At 46.3% G+C, this 27,436-nt stretch overlaps 1 protein-coding gene across 1 annotated transcript in view; it reads right to left on the bottom strand.

Moving 5' to 3' along the window:
- Positions 1–27,436, bottom strand: part of CA9 (carbonic anhydrase 9) — a 256,454-nt gene that overhangs the window by 43,960 nt on the left and 185,058 nt on the right. The window contains exons 7-8 of the mRNA XM_063453520.1: positions 8,053–8,210; positions 7,012–7,153 (exon numbers count right to left, since the gene is read on the bottom strand). Of these exons, the coding sequence (XP_063309590.1) occupies positions 7,012–7,153; positions 8,053–8,210 (300 nt within the window). The remainder of the gene's footprint in view (positions 1–7,011; positions 7,154–8,052; positions 8,211–27,436) is intronic.

The following is a 27,436-nucleotide window of genomic DNA, read 5'->3' as shown; positions in this document are numbered from 1 at the left end:
GCACGAGAGGGATACTCCCACTAAAATGGACGATTAAGTGGATTATCCCCTCGTGTAGCAAAACCGACAATTTATATAGAAATCCATATTTTATAAAATTTTACTCGCTTTTAGACGAATGACCGTTCGGTAGATAGCTGGGGTCGGCGGGCACATTTAGTGAGAATACCGCTCCGATCCCAGCTAAACTAACCGAACGCCGCACAAAATACATTAAAATATTGAGTTCGGTTTAAAAGTACCGAACATCTATGGGGAACAGAATGTGCCGAACGCGGAACTCCCGAACGCTCTGGAAGTCCAGCGGTGTTCGGATCAGTGAGTAGCCGTTTTCAGTTCCAGGCTCTCGAGGACCGAACACCGCTGCAGAGACAAAGGATCCAAGATGGCCGACCGCCGCATGGTCGGTAGCCGAACGACGGCCACCTAGGAGAGCCCTTAATTACCGATTGCAACATTGTTGCAATCGGTTAATTGGTGCCACACGACTGGTGAGTGGGTGGTCTACCTGGGGAGCCCACATTCGTATGGCGAACGGCCTGGATAACCGTGTTTCGTCAAACGAAAGGGGTTTGTATGCTGGCAGCGTATGGCTGCCAGCATGCGAACGGCCATAATACGGTACATATACAGTTTAACATACACAGCATATATTCAGCCTACGGACAACCTTTAGTAACTACAATCCAGAAGTGGCTAGGTTTGCCACAGAAAGACTATGGGAAAGACTTTAGCTCCATGGCAATTAAACTGTATTTGTGTGGTCTGCGTGCCATTCACCTAATAATGTGCACGCAGACCTGAGCTATCTGGGGATATGTTAAATGTCTGTGTTTAATGTATAAAATGTGACTTTATGTATTTTAAAGAGTTTTATGTTGTTTTGCAACCATGTGGTTAATGGAGTCTGCCTCTAGTCCTGGATAATTAGATTCCTTCTCCAATTATCTCCAGGGCAGAAGGGAGGAAGCCAGGATGCATTGTGGGGATGTTTTACTTTTACTGTTTGAGCCAGGGGGAATAAAAGATACTTTTACTAACTTTTGAACCCCTGGTCTGATTCATGCCATTTTTTAATATGTTGTTCCCCTGAATGGATTGATTGAGGATATGTATTTTTATGTGAATGTGATGTATGGTTTTAAAGTTATGAAAGTTGTGTAAAAGTATATTTTGAACTGTATGCATAATGGGATTATGTGTCACACTAAGGGGAGGGGATGTGTGGGATGTAACATCTATGTAATTGGTTATTTTATGCCTCCCCCTGGGTGTGGCCTGTATGTGTACTCATGACGTCGGCTACTGAACGCCGTGTCATAAAAGGAAGTGGATCCCTCGCGGCCGGCGTGTAAACGACCGAGGGAACCGCGAGGAACGAGTGACTCAACCCTTTTTCGAGGAAGAACGTCCAAGTGTCTCACCTCCACAGAGGTAGAGACAGCAGGTACCCTGACAATGCAATAGTATACTGGGCACATCTCCAACTGGAAATCCTGTTCCAAAGATGTCAGGCAGAATAAAAAGGAAAGATAGTGCAATATTGCAAGGTATAAAATTACATTTCACAAATGATTGTACTTACAAACAGGATAGAAAGTATCTGCATATCTCCACCAAACTGTGGACCTCAGGCACCAAAGGATAAATGGTATCCCAGAAGTAGCAATAAACCGTAACACCAAATGAACAAATGATAAAATCCAATGCGTTTCGTCCCTCCTGTGGGACTTCTTCAGGGATATATCCAACCTTGCACGCCGTCTTCTTAAATACCCCAACGAAATGATTTCGATTGCTTCCAACTGATTCCAAGAAGCGCTCCAGCTTGCGTTCCACTTCAGTGCGCATGCGCGCAGTCCATTCGTACACGCATCATATCCGTCTATCGAGGGAGGGAAATGACGTCATCTTGGGACTTTGAAACACATCCGTAATTTCCTTTCCTCGATAGACGGATATGACGTGTGTTAGGATGGACTGCGCGCATGCCGGTACGCTTCTTGGAATCAGCTGAAGAAGTCCCACAGGAGGCACGAAACGAGTTGGATGCCTGACATCTTTGGAAGAAGATTTCCAGTTGGAGATGTGCCCAGTATACTATTGCATCTTGTGAGTTCACTACCTCCCCTCGGCTATTAGGTGTATTACACTATTTGTGTTATTTTTGTCTTTTGTATTTTATATTTAATTTGTGCACAGAATTTCCTGTCTCTTTGATATATATATTAGACATGTGCCCCAATGAAATTTTCGTTTTCTATGAAAGATTTTGTTTTAAATAAAAATTTCATTCGGCAATCCCGAATTTCGTATTCAAACCATTCGTTTTCGGACGAAAATCGTTCAAAATGTGTTTGTTTTCATCCATTAGGACGAAAATAGCACTGTGCATGCGCCAAAAAAATAAAAAGCAAGGAGGGAGCCGGCATCTCTACCAGCTCCCTCCTTGCAAAAAAATTATTACTACCCCCCTGCATTAAAATCCATGGGGGTCACTATAACCCCCATATTAATAAATGGGAGGTTAAATCCGCCATAATGCCGCAACTCGCGGCATTGCCTGCTCACTGTCATTACACACTAATTATAAATCAATATGGGGGTCACTCTGACCCCCATATTGATAACAGGGAGATTAAATCCTCCCTATTGCCCCTACTCGCGGCATTGCCACAAGTAGGGGCATATCGCCTAAACAAATTTAAAATTACAAATGACTGGACAGCTATTGCTGCCCAGTCACTAGTGCAATACATGGGGAGGGGGGGGGGCTGGCACAGGTAACATCCTGCTGCCCCTACCTTTGACAGCCCCCCCCTCCCCCTCACTGCAGTAGGGGCATGTCACCTAAACTGCTCGCTGTCATGTAAATCAGTATTTTACATAGAAGTGAGTGAGAGCTATGGTAAGAGAGAGTACATGTAACAAAATCTTATAGTAAAACTATAGCAATGTTGCAATAGGAAGAAGTAGCTATTTAGATCTAAATAGCTACTCTTCCCACGGTACTCTTACCAGCTCTCTCACTTGTATGTAAGTTTAAATGATAGCAAGCAGCCAGTGTCTGCTCACTGTCATAAAACTAAATATAAATCAATATGGGGGTCAATAGGACTCCCATATTGATAAAAAGGAGGTTAAACCCTCCCCAATGTCCCTACTCGCGGCATCCCGCGATTAGGGGCATATCGCCTAAATTGAAATTTTAAAACACTAGTGACTGGGCGGCTATTGCTGCCCAGTCGCTAGTTAAATAAGGGGGGACCTGACACAGGTCCCCCCTTCCCCCATGGTGGGGAAAACACAAGTTATAATGGGGTGGACATAGTGCCCCCCCCCCCTGGTCCCCACCCATTGCCCGCGGGTGGGGACCCTAACATAATGTAAGGGGGGACCTAATGTCCCCCCCGGTCCCCACCCATTGCCCGCGGGGTGGAGATCCTAACATAATTGTGGGGGGGACCTAATGTCCCCCCATCCCCACCCATTGCCAGCGGTTAGGGAGCCTAATATAATAATTGTGGGGGGGACTTAATGTTCCCCCTGGTCCCCACCCATGAGCGGTGGGTGGGGACCCTAATTTAATGATTGTGGGGGGGGAACCTAATGTCCCCCCCCCGTCCCCATCCATGAGCGGCTGGTGGGGACCCTAATTTAATAATGGTGGGAGGACCTAATGTCCCCCCCGGTCCCCACCCATGAGCGGCGGGTGGGGACCCTAATTTAATAATGATGGGGCGGACCTAATGTCACCCCCGGTCCCCACACATTGCCGGCGGGTGGGGACCCTAATATAATAATTGTGGGGGGCTAGCACTATGGTTAGTTTATGTCAACCAATCAGAGTGCTAGCCACTTTTTACAGCGTGGGAAAATTCCAAAGAACTTTCCCACGCTGTGTAAAATGACACAGAGCACTCTGATTGGTGGATTTCAAACCAACCAATCAGAGTGCTGTGACAGGTAAATGGAGAGACTTAACTGTCAGTCTCTTCATTTACCTGTCAGAGCACTGTGATTGGTTGGTTTAAACCGACCAATCACAGTGCTCTGAGCTTAATTGCAGGGCGGGGCAAGGCTTTATAAGCCTTGCCCCGCCCTGCAGAGCTCAGTCTGCGCGGAGCCCTCCATGGGTGAAGAAGGATTATTTTCGCGCTCGTTTTTTTTTTTTTTTTTTTTTTTATTAACAGTTGTGGTGCGTATTATGGGTTTTTATTTGGCCTTTTTTGGGGCTGAAGAAAGGAAAGTAAAAAGACATCAAATGGTAAGTATGAAAATTTTTTTTTTACAGGTTAGTTTTTTGCCCACCCCCTCATTATTATTATTATTAGGGTGAGTGGGGTAGGTAGGATTTTTTTATTGCGGGTAGGGGGGGGGGAGTGACTAGGGGCTGGGCACCCCTAGTCACTTTAATTGTGGTCCCCACTCGCCGCTCATGGGTGGGGACCGGGTGGGACATTAGGTCCTCCCCACCATTATTAAATTAGGGACCCCACCCACCGCTCATGGGTGGGGACCGGGTGGGACATTAGGTCCCCCCACAATTATTATATTAGGGTCCCCACCCGCCGGCAATGGGTGGGGACGGGGGGACATTAGGTTATTATTATTTTAAGGTCCCCACCCGCGGGCACTGGGTGGGGACCGGGGGGACATTAGGTCCCCCACACAATTATGTTGGGGTCCCCACCCCTTGGGCAATGGGTGGGGACCGGGGGGGGGGGAGGGGCATTAGGTCCCCCTTAACATTACTATGTTAGGGTCCCCACCCGCGGACAATTATGTTAGGGTCCCCTCCCGCGGGCTGTTTAGGTGAAATGCCTCTACTGCAGTGAGTGAGGGTGGGCTGCCACAGGTAGGGGCAGCAGGAATATTTAACCTCCCATTTATTAATATGTGGGTCATAGTGATAATAATTAAGTTATGTATTATTTATGTATTATGGTTATTATGTATTATGGTTATTATTACATGATAAAGTTAATAAATGTTGGATGAGTCCTATGTTTTAGTAAATGCTGTGGCCTGTTCCATCCAAATTTGGTGTCTGTCGTTATTGGGGGATATTTGGGGTAGGCTATAAATGATCTTATTTGCAAATTCCCCTCTACGTCCATACATGTTCTTCATAGACATGTAGATCCAAGTGCTAGATTCTAAACCTCACTGCAGTTGCTAGCTTGCTCCGTTTTTGGTATTTATTTACATACTCTGTACATAGCCCCATCTCGGCCATATTTACAGATAAAATGTATTTATCTGGACACTGTATGCTATGAGAAACAAAATGCCCAGGGCCTTCTTAAACACAGGACAAAGGAGTCCTATAATCTGTGGGGGGCCACGGTAGCTGCTGTCTGCATCTATTCCAGAAGTCTCCTGGGTGAGGTGAACAAATAAGTTCAGCGGCCCTCACACAAATGGCCGACGGGGATCTGCAAAGAAGTGATATGCAATACAGGACCATCAATCCTTACTGCTCCCTTTGTGTGGTGTTATGATGTCACAGAGTGATGGCAAATTAGAGGAAGAGTGCCACTGATATAGAGGGTGGAGTAGAGGCATTAGGTCTCCATAAGCTGATGCAGGTGTGTCTGTAGATCTGTGAATGTGTGTGCCCAGGGCTCGAGTCCTGCAGGAACGCGTGGGAACGGCACTTTTTTTAGAGCAGGAACGCCGTTCCCGTTTGTGGTCCTGCAGGCACAAAAAATGCCGCCCCCAAATGCCCCTGTGTTCCCCCTGTCATGGGGGGCCCAAGAGGTGGCCTAATGGCCACCTGAAGGACCTCCCCGGCCGGCTCTTGTCTCGCTGTCAGACGCAGCGAGGGAGCTGTGTTCTCTCTGCTCCCTCTCGCCGCGCGCCGTTTGCTGATGCTGGGAGCCGGAATATGACTTCATTTCCGGCTCCCGGCATCAGCAGACAGCCCGTGCGGTGAGAGGGAGCAGAGAGAACACAGCTCCCTCGCCGCGTCTGACAGCGAGACAAGAGCCAGCCGCACTGAAGCCCCACTGGACCCCAGGGACAGGTCCACGCCAGCTCTCCAGGTAGGGAGGCTGGGTGGACATTTTTAATTTAAAAAAAATATACAAATAATTTTTGTGTTGTGTGTCTGTGAGTGTATGTGTATGTGTCTGGGAGTGTGTGTGTCTGTGAGTGTATGTATGTATGTGTGTGTGTGTGTGTGTGTCTGGGAGTGTGTGTGTGTGTCTGGGAGTGTATGTGTGTGTCTGGGAGTATGTGTGTCTGTGAGTGAGTGTGTCTGGGAGTGTATGTGTGTGTTGGTGTGTGTATGTGTATGTGTCTGGGAGTGTATGTATGTGTGTGTTTGTATGTGTCTGGGAGTGAGTGTGTGTCTGGGAGTGTGTGTGTCTGTGTATGTGTCTGGGAGTGTGTGTGTGTGTGTGTGTATGTCTGTGAGTGTGTGTCTGGGAGTGTGTGTGTGTGTATGTCTGTGAGTGTGTGTCTGGGAGTGTGTGTGTGTGTGTATGTCTGAGTGTGTGTCTGGAAGTGAGTGTGTGTGTCTGTGAGTGTATCTATGTGTATTTGTGTGTGTTGGTGTCTGTATGTGTGTCTGTGAGTGTGTGTGTATGTGTGTCTGGGAGTGTGTGTGTCTGTGAGAGTATGTGTGTCTATCTGTGAATCTGTTTGTGTGTGTCTTTGTGTGTCTGTGAGTGTACGTGTGTGTCTGTAAGTGTATGTGTGCACCTGAGTGTGTGTGTACGCGTTTATATATGCATACAATTTTTTTTTTTTTTTTGGTGGTGGGGGTGGAACTCGGGTGAGTTCCCACACTTTATTCCCCAGGACTTGACCCCTGTGTGTGCCTCTGTTTGTGTGTCTATCAGTGTGTGCCTGCATGTATGTATCTGTCAGTGTGTGTCTGTCAGTGTATATATGTATGTGTGTGCCTGTCAGTGTATATATGTATGTGTGTGCCTGTATTTGAGTATGTCTGCTTGTTCCTGTATGTGTGCAGCTGTCAGGATGGCTGTCATTGCATTTATTCACCTCCTGGAGGTGCTCTTCTTCCTACCACAGATGTACCAAAACTCGACAGAACCAGGCGCCCATTAAGACTCTGTGGCTGTCGGAAATTCATCTGCAGGACGTGGTCATGGTCAGAATGTATACTGTCCTCCAGTGTGGCAAGCTGGGAGAAAAATATTACAATTATTACTTATCATCACATTGCTATCACACAGTAACAATATATAAATACAACATGCTGTATTCGTATTTGTGCGGAGTACACAGAAAGTAAATGATCCCTCATTAGATTTGAGAAATATTCGCATGACGCCATTTCGTTTTTGGGACCCCTGATATATTGGACAAGCCCTCATAGTATATGTAGAATTCTGGTTTGAAATCAGTGAATTATGGTGATTCTTTTGAGATTGTGATTAAAAGGCACTGTAAATGCTTCATCCCACTTGTGGTTATAGTGTCTGGAGTCCCCTGGTGCCATCCCTCCATTCAGTCTTAAACCGCTTTTAATGTTAAACGAGGGACTCTCAGCAGCCTCATTGCCTCTGTGCTGTGTGTTAATGAGGAAGTATAAGCCTGAGCAGCAATGGGTGGCTGTGATTGGATAAGAGTGTCAGCTGACTGCTTTCAGCCTATCACAGCCCTCATTGCTGGTATGAATTGGTATGGTTAGAAGGAAGTACCTCCACACCTCCAGTAGGGGCAAAGCTATGGGAAGCCAGGGACCCTTATATTGTGTTAAACTGCCAGGGACCTCCAGACACTATAACCACTTTAATGAGATGGAATGGTTTAAAACTAAATGGCACCATAACCACTTCAATTATATAAAATGGTTATAGTGCCTAGAATGTCTCTCTAATTCATTGATTTTATACTTGGTACACATTAACTCCATACACTGCTGGGTACCTGGTCACTTTCATGCATGAACACAGAAATAGATTAGCTCTAGTCAATCCAGCTGACATGAATAAATGGGGTGTATATGTGTACACGTATATGTAGAGATAGATTTACTGTGGTATAATTTACAAGCCCACTCTGACTTTGGGGTCGAACCTGTTGCTCGGACAGGGCGATGGTCTGGTTAAAGATGGTCCAGTTGACACTCTGGAAGCAGGGTGGGGTGGTTAGAGATCCATTGTAACGATAGTATCTGTCCAGCTTCTGGGGTAATAGGCCACGAATATCAAACCTCGGGATCTCTGTGCTTTGACCTGTAACATGGATAAAACATAGTCATTGCATGGTGTGACAAACTGCCCTTTGTCACTGGCTTTTTATGCAACAAACTGCCCTTTGTCCGAGCCTTATGACTATGGCCCTTTAAAACATAATTTAGGCATATTGGATTATAACACACTTTTTCTGCCCCTTTAATTCCATGAGAAAATGTGCCCCCCCCCCCCCGTTACCTGTCTATTGTTTCTCCAGCAGGGCGTTGTCCCAGGGACCAGGCCAGATCAGTCTAAACTGGCTGCTTTGTTCCTCCTCAATCTCTCATCAGCCCTTGCTAAACTTTAACCCCATGGCGATTTTATTCTGTTCGTGCTATCTGAGCGCTGTTCGGCTATATTGAGCGCTCAGATCCAAGCTATCTGGGGGTAGGTTGAATGTGGGGGTTCTGTTCAGTATGATAGGAATTATGTATTTTGATGTATTTTTACTGTTGTTGTAAATGGAGATATTTTCTGTACCTGGAGATAATTGGCTTACCACACCCACTTAAGCCAATTATCTCCAGGATAGAGGAGAAAATAGACTGTCCGCACAGCCTAAATCTGTGGAACTGTTTTGGGCATGAAAGCCATGCTTGCAGTTGGTCAAATAGGACTTCCATCTAACTTTTGAACCACTGGACCAAATTAAATGATTTTTGGATATGTCTGTATACTGATTATTTTATGGAAATTGTATGTATGGTTGGGAAGTTATGAATATTGTAAAAATCTGTATATTTTCCTGCTTGTGATAATTAAGTTAGCCCATTGTGTTCAGTAATTCTATCACAGGCAGAGGGGAGGGTTTGTGTGCCTTGGCTGGGAGTGTCTGACTGTATTGTAATGTGTTTGATTGGCTGTTCCACAAGACCACGTGGGTGGTAACCTTGTGGGAAATCTTGTATAAAAGAAAGTCCTTTGGTGCTCATTAAACAGACCTGCTTGACCCTTTCTTGAAGCCTTGCTTGGGGGATGGGATAACTACACTCTGGGGATTGCTATAATCACACTATACTCCCCAGGGTAAGCTCTTGTAAGAGCTGTTCTTGTTCCTGCTACGCTCTCTGGAGGAAGCGAGGTCTGCCCACTGGAAGCTGGATCCTGGCCTTGGGTCCAGGGTGGGTGAAGGATGGCGAGACCCTGGCTCAGCTGCATCGCTGGAAGTGGGGTCTGCAGTGCTGATGGTGTCAGTTGGAGTGCTTGGAGTCCTCGGCAAGCACTAGGAGCATCGATTGGCGGAGGTACTCGGTCGGAGTGCCAGCGGTCCATCACACATGGCAATGATGATCACGTGGAATTAACATATTGGGCTGACACTCCAGGCCCAATCCCCAGTAATAGATCCATGATTACAGATTGAAAAAAGGAAAGTATCACTCCTCCCCATCATGCTCGATAATTTTGCATTTATTGTTCAGATGCTGTGGGATAAAGGGGGCATTTCTAATGTCCCCTTATCGCTAAATTTACTAAATTTCCCTCTCTGCCACACTCACTACATCCATCTCTTTCTCTGTCTGACAGTGTGACATGTACCCTCTCTGTCACACTCACTACATCCACCTCTTTCTCTGTCTGACAGTGTGACATGTCCCCTCTCTGCCACACTCACTACATCCACCTCTTTCTCTGTCTGACAGTGTGACATGTCCCCTCTCTGTCACACTCACTACATCCACCTCTTTCTCTGTCTGACAGTGTGACATGTCCCCTCTCTGTCACACTCACTATATCCACCTCTTTCTCTGACTGACAGTGTGACATGTCCCCTCTCTGCCACACTCACTATATCCACCTCTTTCTCTGTCTGACAATGTGACATGTCCCCTCTCTGTCACACTCACTACATCCACCTCTTTCTTTGTCTGACAGTGAGACATGTCCCCTCTCTGCCACACTCACTACATCCACCTCTTTCTCTGTCTGACAGTGTGACCTGTGCCCTCTCTGCCACACTCAATACACTCACCTCTTTCTTTGTCTGACAGTGTGACATGTCCCCTCTCTGCCACACTCACTACATCCACCTCTTTCTTTGTCTGACAGTGAGACATGTCCCCTCTCTGCCACACTCACTATATCCATCTCTTTCTCTGTCTGACAGTGTGACCTGTGCCCTCTCTGCCACACTCACTACACTCACCTCTTTCTTTGCCTGACAGTGTGACATGTCCCCTCTCTGCCACACTCAATACACTCACCTCTTTCTTTGTCTGACAGTGTGACATGTCCTCTCTCTGCCACACTCACTACATCCATCTCTTTCTCTGTCTGACAGTGTGACATGTCCCCTCTCTACCACACTCACTACATCCATCTCTTTCTCTGTCTGACAGTGTGACATGTACCCTCTCTGTCACACTCACTACATCCACCTCTTTCTCTGTCTGACAGTGTGACATGTCCTCTCTCTGCCACACTCACTACATCCACCTCTTTCTCTGTCTGACAGTGTGACATGTCCCCTCTCTGTCACACTCACTACATCCACCTCTTTCTCTGTCTGACAGTGTGACATGTCCCCTCTCTGTCACACTCACTATATCCACCTCTTTCTCTGTCTGACAGTGTTACATGTCCCCTCTCTGTCACACTCACTACATCCACCTCTTTCTCTGTCTGACAGTGTGACATGTCCCCTCTCTGCCACACTCACTATATCCACCTCTTTCTCTGTCTGACAGTGTGACATGTCCCCTCTCTGCCACACTCACTACATCCACCTCTTTCTCTGTCTGACAGTGTGACATGTCCCCTCTCTGTCACACTCACTACATCCACCTCTTTCTCTGTCTGACAGTGTGACATGTCCCCTCTCTGTCACACTCACTACATCCACCTCTTTCTCTGTCTGACAGTGTGACATGTCCCCTCTCTGCCACACTCACTATATCCACCTCTTTCTCTGCCTGACAGTGTGACATGTCCCCTCTCTGTCACACTCACTACATCCACCTCTTTCTCTGTCTGACAGTGTGACATGTCCCCTCTCTGTCACACTCACTATATCCACCTCTTTCTCTGACTGACAGTGTGACATGTCCCCTCTCTGCCACACTCACTATATCCACCTCTTTCTCTGTCTGACAGTGTGACCTGTGCCCTCTCTGTCACACTCACTACATCCACCTCTTTCTCTGTCTGACAGTGTGACATGTCCCCTCTCTGCCACACTCACTACATCCAACTCTTTCTCTGTCTGACAGTGTGACCTGTGCCCTCTCTGCCACACTCAATACACTCACCTCTTTCTTTGTCTGACAGTGTGACATGTCCCCTCTCTGCCACACTCACTACACCCACCTCTTTCTTTGTCTGACAGTGTGACATGTCCTCTCTCTGCCACACTCACTACATCCATCTCTTTCTCTGTCTGACAGTTAGTGATGTCGCGAACATAAAATTTTCGGTTCCCGAATGGCGAATGCGAACTTCCGCAAACGTTCGCAAACCGGCGAACCGCCATGGACACCAATGGACAGGTGAATTTTAAAACCCACAGGGACTCTTTCTGGCCACAATAGTGATGGAAAAGTTGTTTCAAGGGGGACTAACACCTGGACTGTGGCATGCCGGAGGGGGATCCATGGCAAAACTCCCATGGAAAATTACACAGTTGATGCAGAGTCTGGATTTAATCCATAAAGGGCATAAATCACCTAAGATTCCTAAATCACAATGGATATGGATTGACACCTGTCCTCAGAGCCCCTGATACACACTGACACAGAGCAGAATAGGGACTGTTCCCCCTACATAGGGTCACTTGGCAGATATGGATTGACACCTGTCCTCAGGGACCCTGATACACACTGACACAGAGCAGAATAGGGACTGTTCCCCCTACATGGCAGATATGGATTGACACCTGACCTCAGGGACCCTGATACACACTGACACAGAGCAGAATAGGGACTGTTCCCCCTACATAGGGTCACTTGGCAGATATGGATTGACACATGTCCTTAGGGACCCTGATACACACTGACACAGAGCAGAATAGGGACTGTTCCCCCTACATTGGGTCACTTGGCAGATATGGATTGACACCTGTCCTCAGAGACCCTGATACACACTGACACAGAGCAGAATAGGGACTGTTCCCCCTACATAGGGTCACTTGGCAGATATGGATTGACACCTATCCTAAGGATCCCTGATACACACTGACACAGAGCAGAATAGGGACTGTTCCCCCTACATAGGGTCACTTGGCAGATATGGATTGACACCTATCCTAATGATCCCTGATACACACTGACACAGAGCAGAATAGGGACTGTTCCTCCTACATAGGGTCACTTGGCAGATATGGATTGACACCTGTCCTAATGATCCCTGATACACACTGACACAGAGCAGAATAGGGACTGTTCCTCCTACATAGGGTCACTTGGCAGATATGGATTGACACCTATCCTAATGATCCCTGATACACACTGACACAGAGCAGAATAGGGACTGTTCCCCCTACATAGGGTCACTTGGCAGATATGGATTGACACCTATCCTAAGGATCCCTGATACACACTGACACAGAGCAGAATAGGGACTGTTCCCCCTACATAGGGTCACTTGGCAGATATGGATTGACACCTGTCCTCAGGGACCCTGATACACACTGACACAGAGCAGAATAGGGACTGTTCCCCCTACATAGGGTCACCATTTTTAGCCCAAGGCAGCTCATCTCATCAGGCCTTTTTTAGTCGAATGTATTGCCCACTGTCAGTCCCTTCAGGATCCATCCCTCATTCATCTTAATAAAGGTGAGGTAATCTATACTTTTTTGACCTTGGCGACTTTTCTTCTCAGTGACAATACCTCCTGCTGCACTGAAGGTCCTTTCTGACAGGACACTTGAAGCGGGGCAGGCCAGAAGTTCTATCGCAAATTGGGATAGCTCAGGCCACAGGTCAAGCCTGCACACCCAGTAGTCAAGGGGTTCATCGCTCCTCAGAGTGTCGATATCTGCAGTTAAGGCGAGGTAGTCTGCTACCTGTCGGTCGAGTCGTTCTCTGATGGTGGAATCCCGAAGGGCTATGGCGATGCGTAGGACTTAAAAAGCTCCGCATGTCCTCCATCAACAACACGTCTTTAAAGCGTCCTGTCCTTGCCGGCGTGGTCGTGGGAGGAGGAGGATTACTTTCACCTCTTCCCCTGTTAGATTCCCGTTGTGCTGTGACATCACCCTTATACGCTGTGTAAAGCATACTTTTTAATTTATTTTGCAAATGCTGCATCCTTTCTGACTTGTTGTAATTTGGTAACATTTCAGCCACTTTCTGCTTATACCGGGGGTCTAGTAGCGTGGACACCCATTACAGGTCGTTCTCCTTCAGCCTTTTTATACGAGGGTCCCTCAACAGGCACGACAGCATAAAAGACCCAATTTGCACAAGGTTGGATGCCGAGCTACTCATTTCCCGTTCCTCCTCCTCAGTGATCTCAATGAAGGTATGTTCTTCCCCCCCAGCCACGTACAACACCACGGGTACCAGATAGGTGACAACGAGCACCCTGGGATGCCTGTTGTGGTTGGTCTTCCTCCTCCTCAAAGCCACATTCCTCCTCTGACTCCTCTTCCTCACAATCCTCTTCCAGCGTTGCCGCAGGTCCAGCAAGCGATGCTGATAAGGCTGTTTCTGGTGGTGATGGTGACCACAACTCTTCACGCTCATCTACGGCCTGATCCAGCACTCTTCACAGGGCACGCTCCAGGAAGAAAACAAATGGTATGATGTCGCTGATGGTGCCTTCGGTGCGACTGACTAGGTTTGTCACCTCCTCAAAAGGACGCATGAGCCTACAGGCATTGCGCATGAGCATCCCGTAACGTGGCAAAAAAAATTCCCAGCTCCCCAGCGGCTGTCCTAGCACCCCGGTCATACAAATATTAATTAACGGCTTTTTCATTAACGATATCCAGTTGCTGCGGAGTCGGCCACTTTTCCACCTGTGCGTTCAGGGTGGACAGGAGTTCTTGTCCGGTGTGACTCTCTGCGTTCAAGCAAGTCAAACCCAAGACGGCGTGACACTGCCGTATCCGGGATGTGGAATAGTACCTGGGAAGCTGGGGGGGTGCCGTTGATGTGGAGCAAGACGCAGCAGCAGAAGAGGACTCAGCCGAGGAGGTTATGGAAGAGGATGGAGTAGGAGTAGTAGAGGAGGTGGCAGCAGGCCTGCCTGCAAGTCGTGGCGGTGTCACCAACTCCTCTGCAGAGCCACGCATTCCATGCTTGGCAGCGGTCAGCAGATTTACCCAATACGCAGTGTAGGTGATATACCTGCCCTGACCATGCTTTGCAGACCAGGTATCAGTGGTCAGATGGACCCTTGCCCCAACACTGTGTGCCAGACATGCCATTACTTCCTTTTGCACAATCGAGTACAGGTTGGGGATTACCTTTTGTGAAAAGAAATTTTGTCCGGGTACCTTCCACTGCGGTGTCCCAATAGCCACAAATTTTTTGAATGCCTCAGACTCCACCAGCTTGTATGGTAAAAACTGGTGGGCTAATAGTTCAGACAAGCCAACTGTCAGACGTTGGGCAAGGGGGTGACTTTCTGACATTGACTTCTTACGCTCAAACATGTCATTGACAGACACCTGACTGTTGGCAGATGAGCGGGAACTGCTCAAGGCGAGAGACGGAGTGGCGGATGGTTGAGAGGGGGCAAGGAGGACAGCAGTGGTTGACATGGCTGAAGATGCTGGACCAGGAGGAGGATGGCGGCTTTGAGTTTGTGTGCTGCTTGTACTCGTGTTGATCCCATAGGCGTTTGTGATGTGTGATCATGTGCCTACGCAAAGCAGTTGTACCTAGGTGGGTGTTGGACTTCCCACGACTGAGTTTCTTTTGGCACAGGTTGCAAATGGCATCGCTGTTGTCAGAGGCAGACACACACAAAAAATGCCACACTGCTGAGCTCTGCAATGACGGCATTCTGGTGGTGGACACAGCATGCATTGATTGGCGTGCTGTCGGGCTGACCCCAGGTGCCGATGCATGCTGTCTGACTTTGCCACTAGCTCCTTGCGACGACCTCCCCCTGCTTCCAACTCGTCTCCTCCTCCTCTCTGTCTCCCCATCTGAACTTTCGCCCTGTTCTTCTTCTTGCCGAGCAGGCACCCACGTGACATCCATGGACGCCTCGTCATCATCAACCGCTTCACTTGTATCTGACAACTCAGCAAAGGAAGCAGCAGCGGGTACAACATCATCATCATCACACCGTACGTCCATGTGTGTAATGCTGCCTGACTGAGATATATCCCTGTTATCTACATCCTCTGGCAATAATGGTTGCACATCACTCATTTCTTCAAACGGATGTGTAAATAACTCCTCTGACAGATAAAGTGAAGCGGCTGTGGTGCTAGTGTTGGTGGTGGCGGCAGGCGGGTGAGTGGTATCTTGAGAGGTGCCCGAAGCTAAGCTGGAGGAGGATGGTGCATCAAGGTTACGAGCGGAAGCTGTAGAAGATTGGATGTCCTGTGTTAGCCAGTCAACTATGTCCTCAGAACTTTTCAAGTTCACGGTAAGTGGCCTCTGAAAATTTGGCATTATTCTAGGGCAAAAGGGAATCACAGCACCACGACCACGACGGCCCCTGCAGGGTGGCCTGCCTCTGCCTGTCATTTTTTTTTGGATTAGTGGTACTATGCGTGCAAGCTACCGTGAGACCAGATATGAGTGGCAATGTGCACTGGCAGAGGTTGGCAGAGTACACGCTATAGGCCTGACACACCCGCCTGAAGACAACTAACTGCTATTCAATCTATAACAGTGAAAACTGTTTTTTGGTTTTAAATGCACGCTATTGTGACACCAGATATTAGTGGCAATGTGCACTTGCAGAAGTTGGCAGAGTACACGCTGTAGGCCTGACACACCCGCTTGAAGACAACTAACTGCTATTCAATCTATAACAGTGAAAAAAGTTTTTTGGTTTTAAATGCACGCTATTGTGACACCAGATATGAGTGGCAATGTGCACTTGCAGAGGTTGGCAGAGTACACGCTGTACGCCTGACACCCGCTTGAAGACAACTAACTGCTATTCAATCTATAACAGTGAAAAAAGTTTTTTGGTTTTAAATACACGCTATTGTGACACCAGATATGAGTGGCAATGTGCACTTGCAGAGGTTGGCAGAGTACACACTGTAGGCCTGACACACCCGCTTGAAGACATGTAACTGCTATTCAATCCATAACAGTGAAAAAAGTTTTTGGGTTTTAAATGCACGCTATTGTGACACCAGATATGAGTGGCAATGTGCACTTGCAGAGGTTGGCAGAGTACACACTGTAGGCCTGACACACCCGCTTGAAGACAAGTAACTGCTGTTCAATCTATAACCGTGAAAAAAGTTTTTTGGTTTTAAATGCACGCTATTGTGACATCAGATATGAGTGGCAATGTGCACTTGCAGAGGTTGGCAGCGTACACTCTGTAGGCCTGACACACCCGCTTGCAGATAAGTAACTGCTATTCAATCTATAACAGTGAAAAACGTTTTTTGGTTTTAAATGCACGCTATTGTGACACCAGATATGAGTGCCAATGTGCACTTGCAGAGGTTGGCAGAGTACACGCTGTAGGCCTGACACACCCGCTTGAAGACAACTAACTGCTATTCAATCTATAACTGTGAAAAAAGTTTTTGGGTTTTAAATGCACGCTATTGTGACACCAGATATGAGTGGCAATGTGCACTTGCAGAGGTTGGCAGAGTACACACTGTAGGCCTGACACACCCGCTTGAAGACAAGTAACTGCTGTTCAATCTATAACCGTGAAAAAAGTTTTTTGGTTTTAAATGCACGCTATTGTGACATCAGATATGAGTGGCAATGTGCACTTGCAGAGGTTGGCAGCGTACACTCTGTAGGCCTGACACACCCGCTTGCAGATAAGTAACTGCTATTCAATCTATAACAGTGAAAAACGTTTTTTGGTTTTAAATGCACGCTATTGTGACACCAGATATGAGTGCCAATGTGCACTTGCAGAGGTTGGCAGAGTACACGCTGTAGGCCTGACACACCCGCTTGAAGACAACTAACTGCTATTCAATCTATAACAGTGAAAAAAGTTTTTTGGTTTTAAATGCATGCTATTGTGACACCAGATATGAGTGGCACTGTGCACTTGCAGAGGTTGGCAGAGTACACGCTGTTCGCCTGACACACAGACGCTTGCAGACAACTAACTGCTATTCAATCTATTACAGTGAAAAAAAAGTTTTTGGGTTTTTAAATGCACGCTATTGTGCCACCAGATATGAGTTGTGGCACTGGGCAAGTGGGCACAGTATCCACTGTGAGCCGGACACAGAAGCTGGCAGTCAGGCAACTGCAATTAGATTACACACAAAAAAAAAAAGCAGACTGATGTTCTAGCCCTAAAAAGGGCTTTTTGGGGTGCTGTCCTTAGAGCAGAGATCAGATGAGTCCTTCAGGACTGTAGTGGACACTGAATACCCTAGCCTAGCTATCAATTTCCCTATTAAATAAGCAGCAGCTACACTGTCCCTCCTCTCACTAAGAATACAGCTTCAGAATTAATCTAAAATGGATGCTGTACAGGAGGTGGCAGGGTCTGGGGCGGAGGGTCTGCTGCTGATTGGCTGGAATGTGTCTGCTGACTGTGAGGCACAGGGTCAAAGTTTAGTCAATGATGACGAATAGGGGGCGGATCGAACCGTGCATGTGTTCGCCCGCCGTGGCGAACGCGAACACGCTATGTTCGCCAGGAACTATTCGTCAGCGAACAGTTCGGTACATCACTACTGACAGTGTGACATTTCCCATTACCCCTACACTCCATATATTCACCTCTTTCTCTGTCTGACAGTGTGACATGTCTCATTACCGCTACACTCCGTATATTCACCTCTTTCTCTGTCTGACAGTGTGGCATGTCCCATTACTGCTACACTCACTATTTCCACCACTTTTTATGTCCCCGGATGCAGACCAGGAGCCCTGCCAACTAGTAAGAAGGCTAGGAGAGGACAGTGAGTGCAGAGGACAGAGGATTCAGAGTCGCTAATTAGTGAAAGATACAAGGTGGAAAGATACAAAGCTCTGGGTATGGAAAATCGGGACAGATTGACTGGACTAAGGTGTGTGTGGGAGTAGGGTTTATAAGAAGGATAAATACAGACTGTGCTGAGAGTTGTGGGAATGGTGACTGTAAGATGATACAGATAGATTGGGCTGAGAGTTGTGGGAATGGAGACTGTAAGATGATATAGATAGATTGGGCTGAGAGTTGTGGGAGTGGGGTCTGTAACAGGGGAGCCTCACAGAGATGCCTATGGGATGAAGCCGACAGGGGAGATCCTTTCATAATATACAGCTTATTGTATTTGTTCTGGTGAGTAGAATCATTACCTTCAGGCTTTTTACAGTAAGCACTGTTTGTTTCAGAGAAAATACAGTGTTTACATGACAGCCTAGGGATACCTCCACTGGCCACTCCTCAGATGGCTGCTAGAGGTGCTTCCTGGATCAGTGCTGCACACTGTGACTGACATTCAGTGTGTTCATCCTCTGCATGGAGACACTGAGCTTCCCTCATAGAGACACATTGATTTAATACATCTCTATGAGGAGATGCAGATTGGCCAGGGCGGCATTTGAGTTCTGCCCCTAATGTGCCTCCTTGACACACTCGGCCAATCTAATGGGAAAGCATTGTGATTGGCTCAGAGAATCACTTCTGATGATGTCAAACAAGCAGGCCGATCAGGGGAAGAGCCAGCAGCAGCATACTGGAATAAAAGTAAGCTTATACCATATTTAGGGGTGCTATATTATGGTTTGAACACTATAGGGTCAGGAATAAGTTTGTGTTCCTGACCCTATATTGTTCCTTTAAAAAAAATAAGATCACTATGAAGTGGAACGCAGAGTGAAACGCACAGTGCAAAGCATGAACGTCTGCGGTTCAATCTTACAATGCATGGTGGAATGCATGACGTCATCGCACGTTGTGCCCAATGACATCACCTCACCCAGAAGAGACACAGGAACACTAATAATTGGCAGCTGGAGAGCAGAGGAACCAATCAAGAGGGTTTATAAGGACTATGGCGGGGATTGTATGCTTATTGTTGTTTGGCACTTGTTAAAGAAATGTCTCGAGGAAGTCCATAAACAGGACGAAACATGCTGGACAACTAGTGGTGACTTTTCTTGCTGACACTTGCTGTTTTAAGTCAGTAAATTGTTATCAAGCTTCACTGCTTATTTGCACTACAATTTTAAATGACACCCCATTACTACGGAGATTATGGGGGTCTGGACATCAAAGGAACATGTTCTTATAAAGCATCGCTTCCACCTACAAAGTGCACGTTCTCAGAACTTTTCATACGCAGTTATGGGCTGTGTTGTTTTGTAATTTGTTTCTTTTTTGCAGAGTTTCTCGTATTTTGTGTATATTCTTTCTAGAAGACAGGAGGAAATCTTTGGGCTATATCTTCTCTAATTAAGGGAAGTTATTTTCTATTGATTGTTTTGCTTTCTCACTGTACGCACTTTGGATTGTGACACTGATATACCTGCTGTTATCTACATCTTCTGCGTGGATCTAATATATGGTGTTATAGTGTGATTTAAAAAAATCTTTTTAGATGCTAGCTGTATTCACAATTTTTATTTAAATGTGTCTAAATTGGTCTGTGTTTGTCAGTGTGTGTATCTGAATCTGTGTGTGTTTGTCAGTGTGTGTATCTGAATCTGTGTGTGTTTGTCAGTGTGTGTATCTGAATCTGTGTGTTTGTCAGTGTGTGTATCTGAATCTGTGTGTGTTTGTCAGTGTGTGTATCTGAATCTGTGTGTGTTTGTCAGGGTGTGTATCTGAATCTGTGTGTGTTTGTCAGAGTGTGTATCTGAATCTGTCTGTGTTTGTCAGAGTGTGTATCTGAATCTGTGTGTGTTTGTCAGTGTGTGTATCTGAATCTGTGTGTGTTTGTCAGGGTGTGTATCTGAATCTGTGTGTGTTTGTCAGAGTGTGTATCTGAATCTGTCTGTGTTTGTCAGAGTGTGTATCTGAATCTGTGTGTGTTTGTCAGTGTGTGTATCTGAATCTGTGTGTGTTTGTCAGTGTGTGTATCTGAATCTGTGTGTGTTTGTCAGAGTGTGTATCTGAATCTGTGTGTGTTTGTCAGAGTGTGTATCTGAATCTGTGTGTGTTTGTCAGAGTGTGTATCTGAATCTGTGTGTTTGTCAGAGTGTGTATCTGAATCTGTGTGTGTGTTTGTCAGTGTGTGTATCTGAATCTGTGTGTGTTTGTCAGAGTGTGTATCTGAATCTGTGTGTGTTTGTCAGAGTGTGTATCTGAATCTGTGTGTGTTTGTCAGTGTGTGTATCTGAATCAGTGTGTGTATCTGAATCTGTGTGTGTTTGTCAGTGTGTGTATCTGAATCTGTGTGTGTTTGTCAGTGTGTGTATCTGAATCTGTCTGTCTGTCAGTGTGTATCTTTGTGTATTCTGGCAGTATATATAAATAAATATATATATAAGACTGAGCCTGTAGTTGTGGGAGGGTTCAAATGTCATCAACATAAACTGCCTAAACTCCAAACAAGCCGGACTTGACCTAGTGCGGCCCACTCAACTATTAATTTTACCTCACTCTAGTAAACAGCCGCCTCCCTAGAATCTCATGGGGCACTGCCGCGTCCAGCCCAGCCACAGCTTCTTTAACTGTTGTTTTTTCAACAAAACCATAAATTGGTTTGTTCAGCCATTCAGATATTGCGAATTTCACTACTAACGCTAATTCAGCCTATTTCAATTGTACATCACAGCAATACCTCATTCTGCTTACTATATGTGGCCCTCACTAGACCAATCGCACAGCCTAATTCTCTGGAACTGTTTTGGGCATGAAACCATGCGTGTGGTCGGTCAAAAAGAGACTTCCAGGAATTTCCTGAACCCCTGCTCTGATCTGGGTGATTTTTGGATATGTGTTCACCTAGATCAGGGCTATCAGGGGATGTGACTTTTATGAGGATATGTTGTGTTATGGGGTACTTATTAGACTTTGTAAAAATGTGTGTTTTTCTGCCTGGAGATAATTAAGTTAATGCATTATCTGCCTTAATTATCGCACAGGCAGAGGGGAGGGATTGTATGTGTGTTATGGGAGTGTCATACAGTTAATTACTGTTTTTATTGGTTTATTCCCTTTGTGTCCCTGTGCCCAACAAGGTCCACCTGGGTGTCACCCTTGTTGGGAAACTTGTATAAAAGGCCAGTGTGCCTCCATTAAAATAGAGTTCCTGTTTTACCTTCAACATAGAGTCTCATCTCATGTGTGGGGGAAAAGGCTCTATCTACCCTGGGAATTGCTATATCACTATAGTCCCCTGGGATTATAATTACTAGCTCTTTTAAGAGCTGTTCCTGCTACGCTCTCTGGAGTAGGAGAGGTTCACCCACTGAATGCTTGATCCTGGTCTTGGGTCCAGGGTGGGTAGAGGACGGCGAGTTTCCAGCCAAGCTGTAACACTGGACGTGGGGACTGCAGTGCTGATGATGTCTGGTGGAGTGTTTGGAGTCCTCGGTGAGCACTAGGAGCATCCGTCGGCGGAGGTACCCAACCGGGGTACAGGAAGCTCTTTACACCCTACATTTGAATGTTTTCTTTGTCTGCCCTCTGGGTATTAAGGGACTCATTGAGCCTACATTAGTAATTTACTGTTTAGTAGATATGCCCCAAATTACAGCATGTATGCATTTAATAATGTAATTTTCATTGGGGTATAATCTAAAATCTGCTAGCTAAACCTGCAGTTCTCTTGACTGCTACTTTTGCATTCCCTCTCTTGCTAACCCCACCCAAACTTTCTTTCTATGGTCTACATGCATTAGGAACATCATTAAGTCATGTTCAGTGTAGCGGACTCTGGGTAACCTAACTGATTACCTCCACTGTTTCTCCTCTCAGCCAGACTGGAACCATGTGTGATTACGCTCATATTCCCCCAGTAACTAGACGAGACATAGTTCTGGGAGTCATCTAGTTTAATCAGGCCAAACATGCTCAATTTATACACAGACCCCCAGCAAGAGATCTCCATACTAAAATATTACAAGCCAAACAAACACTCAGATACACACACTGACATACACACAAAATACACACACTGACATACAGATATACACACACCAACACAAACACACTGACATACAGATACACACTGACACAAACACTCAGATACATATACACACACTGACATACAGATATACACACACCAACACAAACACACTAACATACAGATACACACTGACACAAACACTCAGATACATATACACACACTGACATACAGATATACACACACCAACACAAACACACTGACATACAGATACACACTGACACAAACACTCAGATACATATACACACACTGACATACAGATATACACACACCAACACAAACACACTGACATACAGATACACACTGACACAAACACTCAGCTACACTTCTTTGTCTCCTGGAGGGTAGCTTGCTTGATGCGCTGGTCCTGGCTGAGGCTGATGGGAGTGAGCATGCAGTGGCAGCTCACTCCAGCCTCTCTTCTGACTCCATGCTGCTGTGTGGCTCTGCTGACTCCATGCTGCCTAGGGGGCTCACATCTTATATAATATCCTGGAAACAAACGCACACAATTTGATATACATGGTATGTGTGATTATCGGGACAGTACACATGATATGAGGGTGTCAGGGAGCCGTATGCAGAATAAGGGAGTCTCACAAAACTATTGGGAAACATGAGATGTCTGTGGTTGATAGTCTCTGTAACGGACATCTTCCGTTAATGGACGCTTCCTAGCTTGCGCCGCGGACCACAAGCACCGCACTGGACACCACAACCACCGCAGACTCCACAACCGCCATAGCTTAACTGGAGCTGCGCCGTCTTCCGTCCACCCTGGAATCAGCTTCTGTCCTCCAGGACCGTGTGGGGAAGACCTCTACTCCAGGAGAGCATATCAGGAACAAGGGCTAAGTGATTAAAGCTCATAGTAATCCCCAGTGTGATATAGCAGTTCCCTCCAATAACGAGACAAGGCTACAGTATTGAGGGTCAAGAAGATCTCCGGTTTAATGGCACACACTCTGCTTTTATGCAATTCTCCCCTGCAAGGGAGACGCCCACATACAATTATACATTACCCAATCACACAATGGTTACATCCCACAGATTCCCTCCCCTTAGCCTGAGAGCTAACACAATTATCCGTACAATTTAAACATACTTTTTACCCAACTTTCATAACTCTAAAACCATACATTTAATATTAATAACAGTTACATATTATTAATCAGCACATTCAGCACATACCCAAAAATCATTTGAATCCGTTCAGCCGTTCGGGAGATAGATATGTCACTTTTGCCCGCCGCAAGCACATTTTCATGCCCAAAACAGTTCCATGGATTTGGGCTGTGCGGTCGGTCTATTTTACACCAAGAAAATTACTAAGTCCCATTCGAACGAGCGTTCGAATCTTCGAACGGGACTTAGTCTCCAGCCGTGGTGTCGAAGAAGGTACGGGTCAGCGGTGTTCGTGCAATTGAGTAGCCGCAAACAGTTCCATAGATTTGGCTGCACACACCGCTGACCTCGTTCGAATAAGTTAAAATGCCCGCCGCCACGTATTCGTTTGTCGAATGGCGGCCACTTTGACTACTTCGGCACTTCGACTGCATCCGAAGTGCCAGTTTAAAAGTACAAACCCTTTCTTTGTACAACACAGTTAAAGGGCCAGAAACAGTAGAATAAAAATCCATGATGCCCAAATACAATTCTTAAAGGGCAATACATCCCAGGGCCATAGTCGCAGGGCAGGAGGCTAGCAATCAGTCCTCTCCAATGTCCAGTGGCAAATGGCAGTTTGTCACAGTCTCGTTCTCCCGAAGAGTGCTCTCCTAACTGTTCGGGGCACGGAGCAGGTAGTGGTAGAGTTTCTCGCAAAGGTCGTCTATCGGAAAAGGAGCCAACCAAGGCAAAGCACTCATTAATTGTTTCCTTTGCTGTTTCCTACGAATGTATTAATCGGTGTTCCAGTGTTCTAATGAGGTACAGGGGGTGTCCCCATTCAGGATCCGAAACAAGTGGGTTCGGGTATGATAACTCCCGAAAGTAAGAAAAGTCAAATAGTCACAATGAACAGTACGTTCCGCCACATTCAGTTTAAGCAATGAAGTTATATCTGATGCTAATATTACTACCATTATTCTAGCTTTTGCCATTGCTTTTAACCCTAATCTTCCATGCCAGCTGTGTAGGCGTAAGTGTTTATCATCCTCCTAAGCATACTGCATGTAGGTCTTCTATCTCCTGTCTTTCCCTATGTATTATGTACGGCCATCACGGCCGCTAGCCTGTTCAGCCACTGTGGCATTCTAGAGGTATACTAGAGGCCTCTGTTCCAGTTTTGATTCTGTCTTCCGACACCTTGTTTTATTGGACTCACCTTGTGCATATGTATTGCATGACGTTTTATAAAGGTTTACATACGGTCTCTATTTTGTTCACCATTTCATAAACAACATGATTATTAGTAACTATCGGGTTCTCTACCATGTCATCACCAACATGTCTTAGTTACATATAACTTGTATATAACAATCTCCATAACCATTCTCTGATTCACATCATACCTTCACCCACACCCACTACTACCCAGTCATACTCAGGGCCGGACTGGGAAAAAAATTCAGCCCGGGCAATTAAAGGCAGAGCAGCCCACTATTAGGGGCGGGGCCAGAAAGGGGGCATGTCATGTCACCACCATTAACACGCACACCCCCTTCCCCCCCACCAAATGAGTTTTGTGACACTCCTCCAGAGCATCCAGTGCTCCTGGCTAAAATAAATGCCAGGATTTTTTTTGGGGGGGAAGGGGGGGGTTGAGTTTGTGCTGCGTTTGCTGGCGATTTGTTTCTGGTGTCCTCAATAGTGGGATACCAGAGATCAAAACAGGAACCGGACTGTTAAAGAGTGTTGTGCATGTGTGGGGATGTTCCTTGTGTTGTTGTAAATGTTTGGACGTTGCATGTGTGTAGAGCAATTGTGTGTGTGAAGAGGTCTGTTTGTGGCGTACTACATGTGGCTAGTGGCTGTAGTGTGTGTGTCTCTGGGTTGTAAAGTATGTGTGTTTGTGTGTGTGTATTTATATAGGGCCTGTGGAGTGTGTGCATGTAAGGAGCTGTACTGTGTGTTTGTGAGTGTATCTAGGGGCTCTAGTGTGTGTATGCATATAGGAGCTGTAGAGCACATGTGTATAGGGGGGATAATGTATGCATAGGTGGTGTAGAGTGTACAAGGGGTGCAAAATATGTATTTATAGGGGATATAAATTAGTGTGGGTGCATGCAGGGGGTGTGTGTGTGTGTTTATAGGGGTATAACGTATGAGAGTGCAGGGAGTGTAGTGTAGGTTTATGGGGTATAGAGTGTGTTTAGTGTGTGTATGTGAGTGTCAGGGGAATAGTGTGTATATAAGGGGTATAGAGTGTGTGTAGTGTGTTTGTGTGTAAGTGCAGGAGGTGCAGTGTGGATATAGGGGTATAGAGTGTGTATTGTGTGTTAATGCAGGGGCTGTAGTGTGTATGTAGGGGTATAGAGTGTATGCAGTGTGTTAATGCAGGGGGTGTAGTGTGTGTAGTGTGTTAGTGCAGGGGAGCAGTATGTTTGTGTGTTAGTGCAGTGTGTGTTTGTGTGTTAGTGCAGTGTGTGTTAGTGCAGGGGAGCAGTATGTTTGTGAGTTAGTGCAGTGTGTGTTAGTGCAGTGTGTGTTTGTGTGTTACTGCAGTGTGTGTTTGTGTGTTACTGCAGTGTGTGTTAGTGCAGTGCGTGTTAGTGCAGTGTGTGTTACTGCAGTGTGTATCAGTGCAGTGTGTGTTTGTGTGTTACTGCAGTGTGTGTTAGTGCAGTGTGTGTTAGTGCAGGGGAGCAGAATGTGTGTGTGTTAGTGGTGCAGTGAGTGTTACTGCAGTGTGTGTTTGTGTGTTACTGCAGTGTGTGTGTTAGTGCAGTGTGTGTTAGTGCAGTGTGTATTAATGCAGTGTGTGTTTGTGCAGTGTGTGTTAGTGCAGTGTGTGTTAGTGCAGTGTGTGTTAGTGCAGTGTGTGTTAGTGCAGTGTGTGTTAGTGCAGTGCGTGTTAGTGTGTTACTGCAGTGTGTGTGTTAGTGAAGTGTGTGTTAGTGCAGTGCGTGTTAGTGCAGTGTGTATTAGTGTGTTACTGCAGTGAGTGTTAGTGCAGTGTGTGTTAGTGCAGTGTGTGTTAGTGCAGTGTGTGTTAGTGCAGTGTGTGTTAGTGCAGTGTGTGTTAGTGCAGGGGAGCAGAATGTGTCTGTGTTAGTGGTGCAGTGAGTGTTAGTGCAGGGTGTGTTTGTGTGTTAGTGCAGGGGAGCAGAATGTGTGCGTGTTAGTGGTGCAGTGAGTGTTAGTGCAGTGTGTGTTTGTGTGTTAATGCAGGGGAGCAGAATGTGTGTGTGTTAGTGGTGCAGTGAGTGTTAGTGCAGGGGTGCAGTGTGTGTAGTGTGTTTGTATGTGTGTAATGTGTTTGTGTGTGTATATGGCCTTAAATGATTATTATTATTAAAAAGTAAAAAAAAAAAAAAAATCAATTTATTCCCCCTTTTAACTTTTCAGGGGGGGGGAGGGAACATTCACATACCTGGTGGTCCAGTGAGGGGGGGCTACGCCACACACACATCCCTGGCAGTCCAGCGGCAGGAAATTCAGTCTGTACCCCGCAGGGTACAGACCATCTCTCTCTCCCTCTCGCGAGCGCCGTTTTTTCAGAGCGTTGCCGCGGGTTACCATGGCAACGCTCTGATAATCTCGGAGCTCGCGAGAAGAAGAGAACGGAAGCTGCTCGGCGTGCGTGGAGGGAGACCGGCTCACGGGCCTGGTCATACTACTTGTTACTGACAACATACCTATCCTTAGCACCCTCATTGGGCCATATCTCGTGGGGTAACTGTAATCCCTCATCACATATATTATCGTTACCTCACATTAAGCACTTTGGTTCATCTGTATCTATTTTGGCAGGTTCATTATCTCCTTAATAGGTATCATATTGAACTGCTCACATATAGTGAAGGTTGTGAGTAAAGAAGGTGTAACGGCTGTAACGGCCAGTGGAGAGGGGGTATCAGCCGTTGAAGACGTCCTTTTT

Source organism: Pelobates fuscus, chromosome 5, assembly GCF_036172605.1.
Source record: "Pelobates fuscus isolate aPelFus1 chromosome 5, aPelFus1.pri, whole genome shotgun sequence".
Classification (NCBI taxonomy): Eukaryota; Metazoa; Chordata; class Amphibia; order Anura; family Pelobatidae; genus Pelobates; species Pelobates fuscus.
The sequence above is the reverse complement of the archived record's forward strand: the minus strand, read 5'-3'. Positions and strand labels throughout refer to the sequence as shown.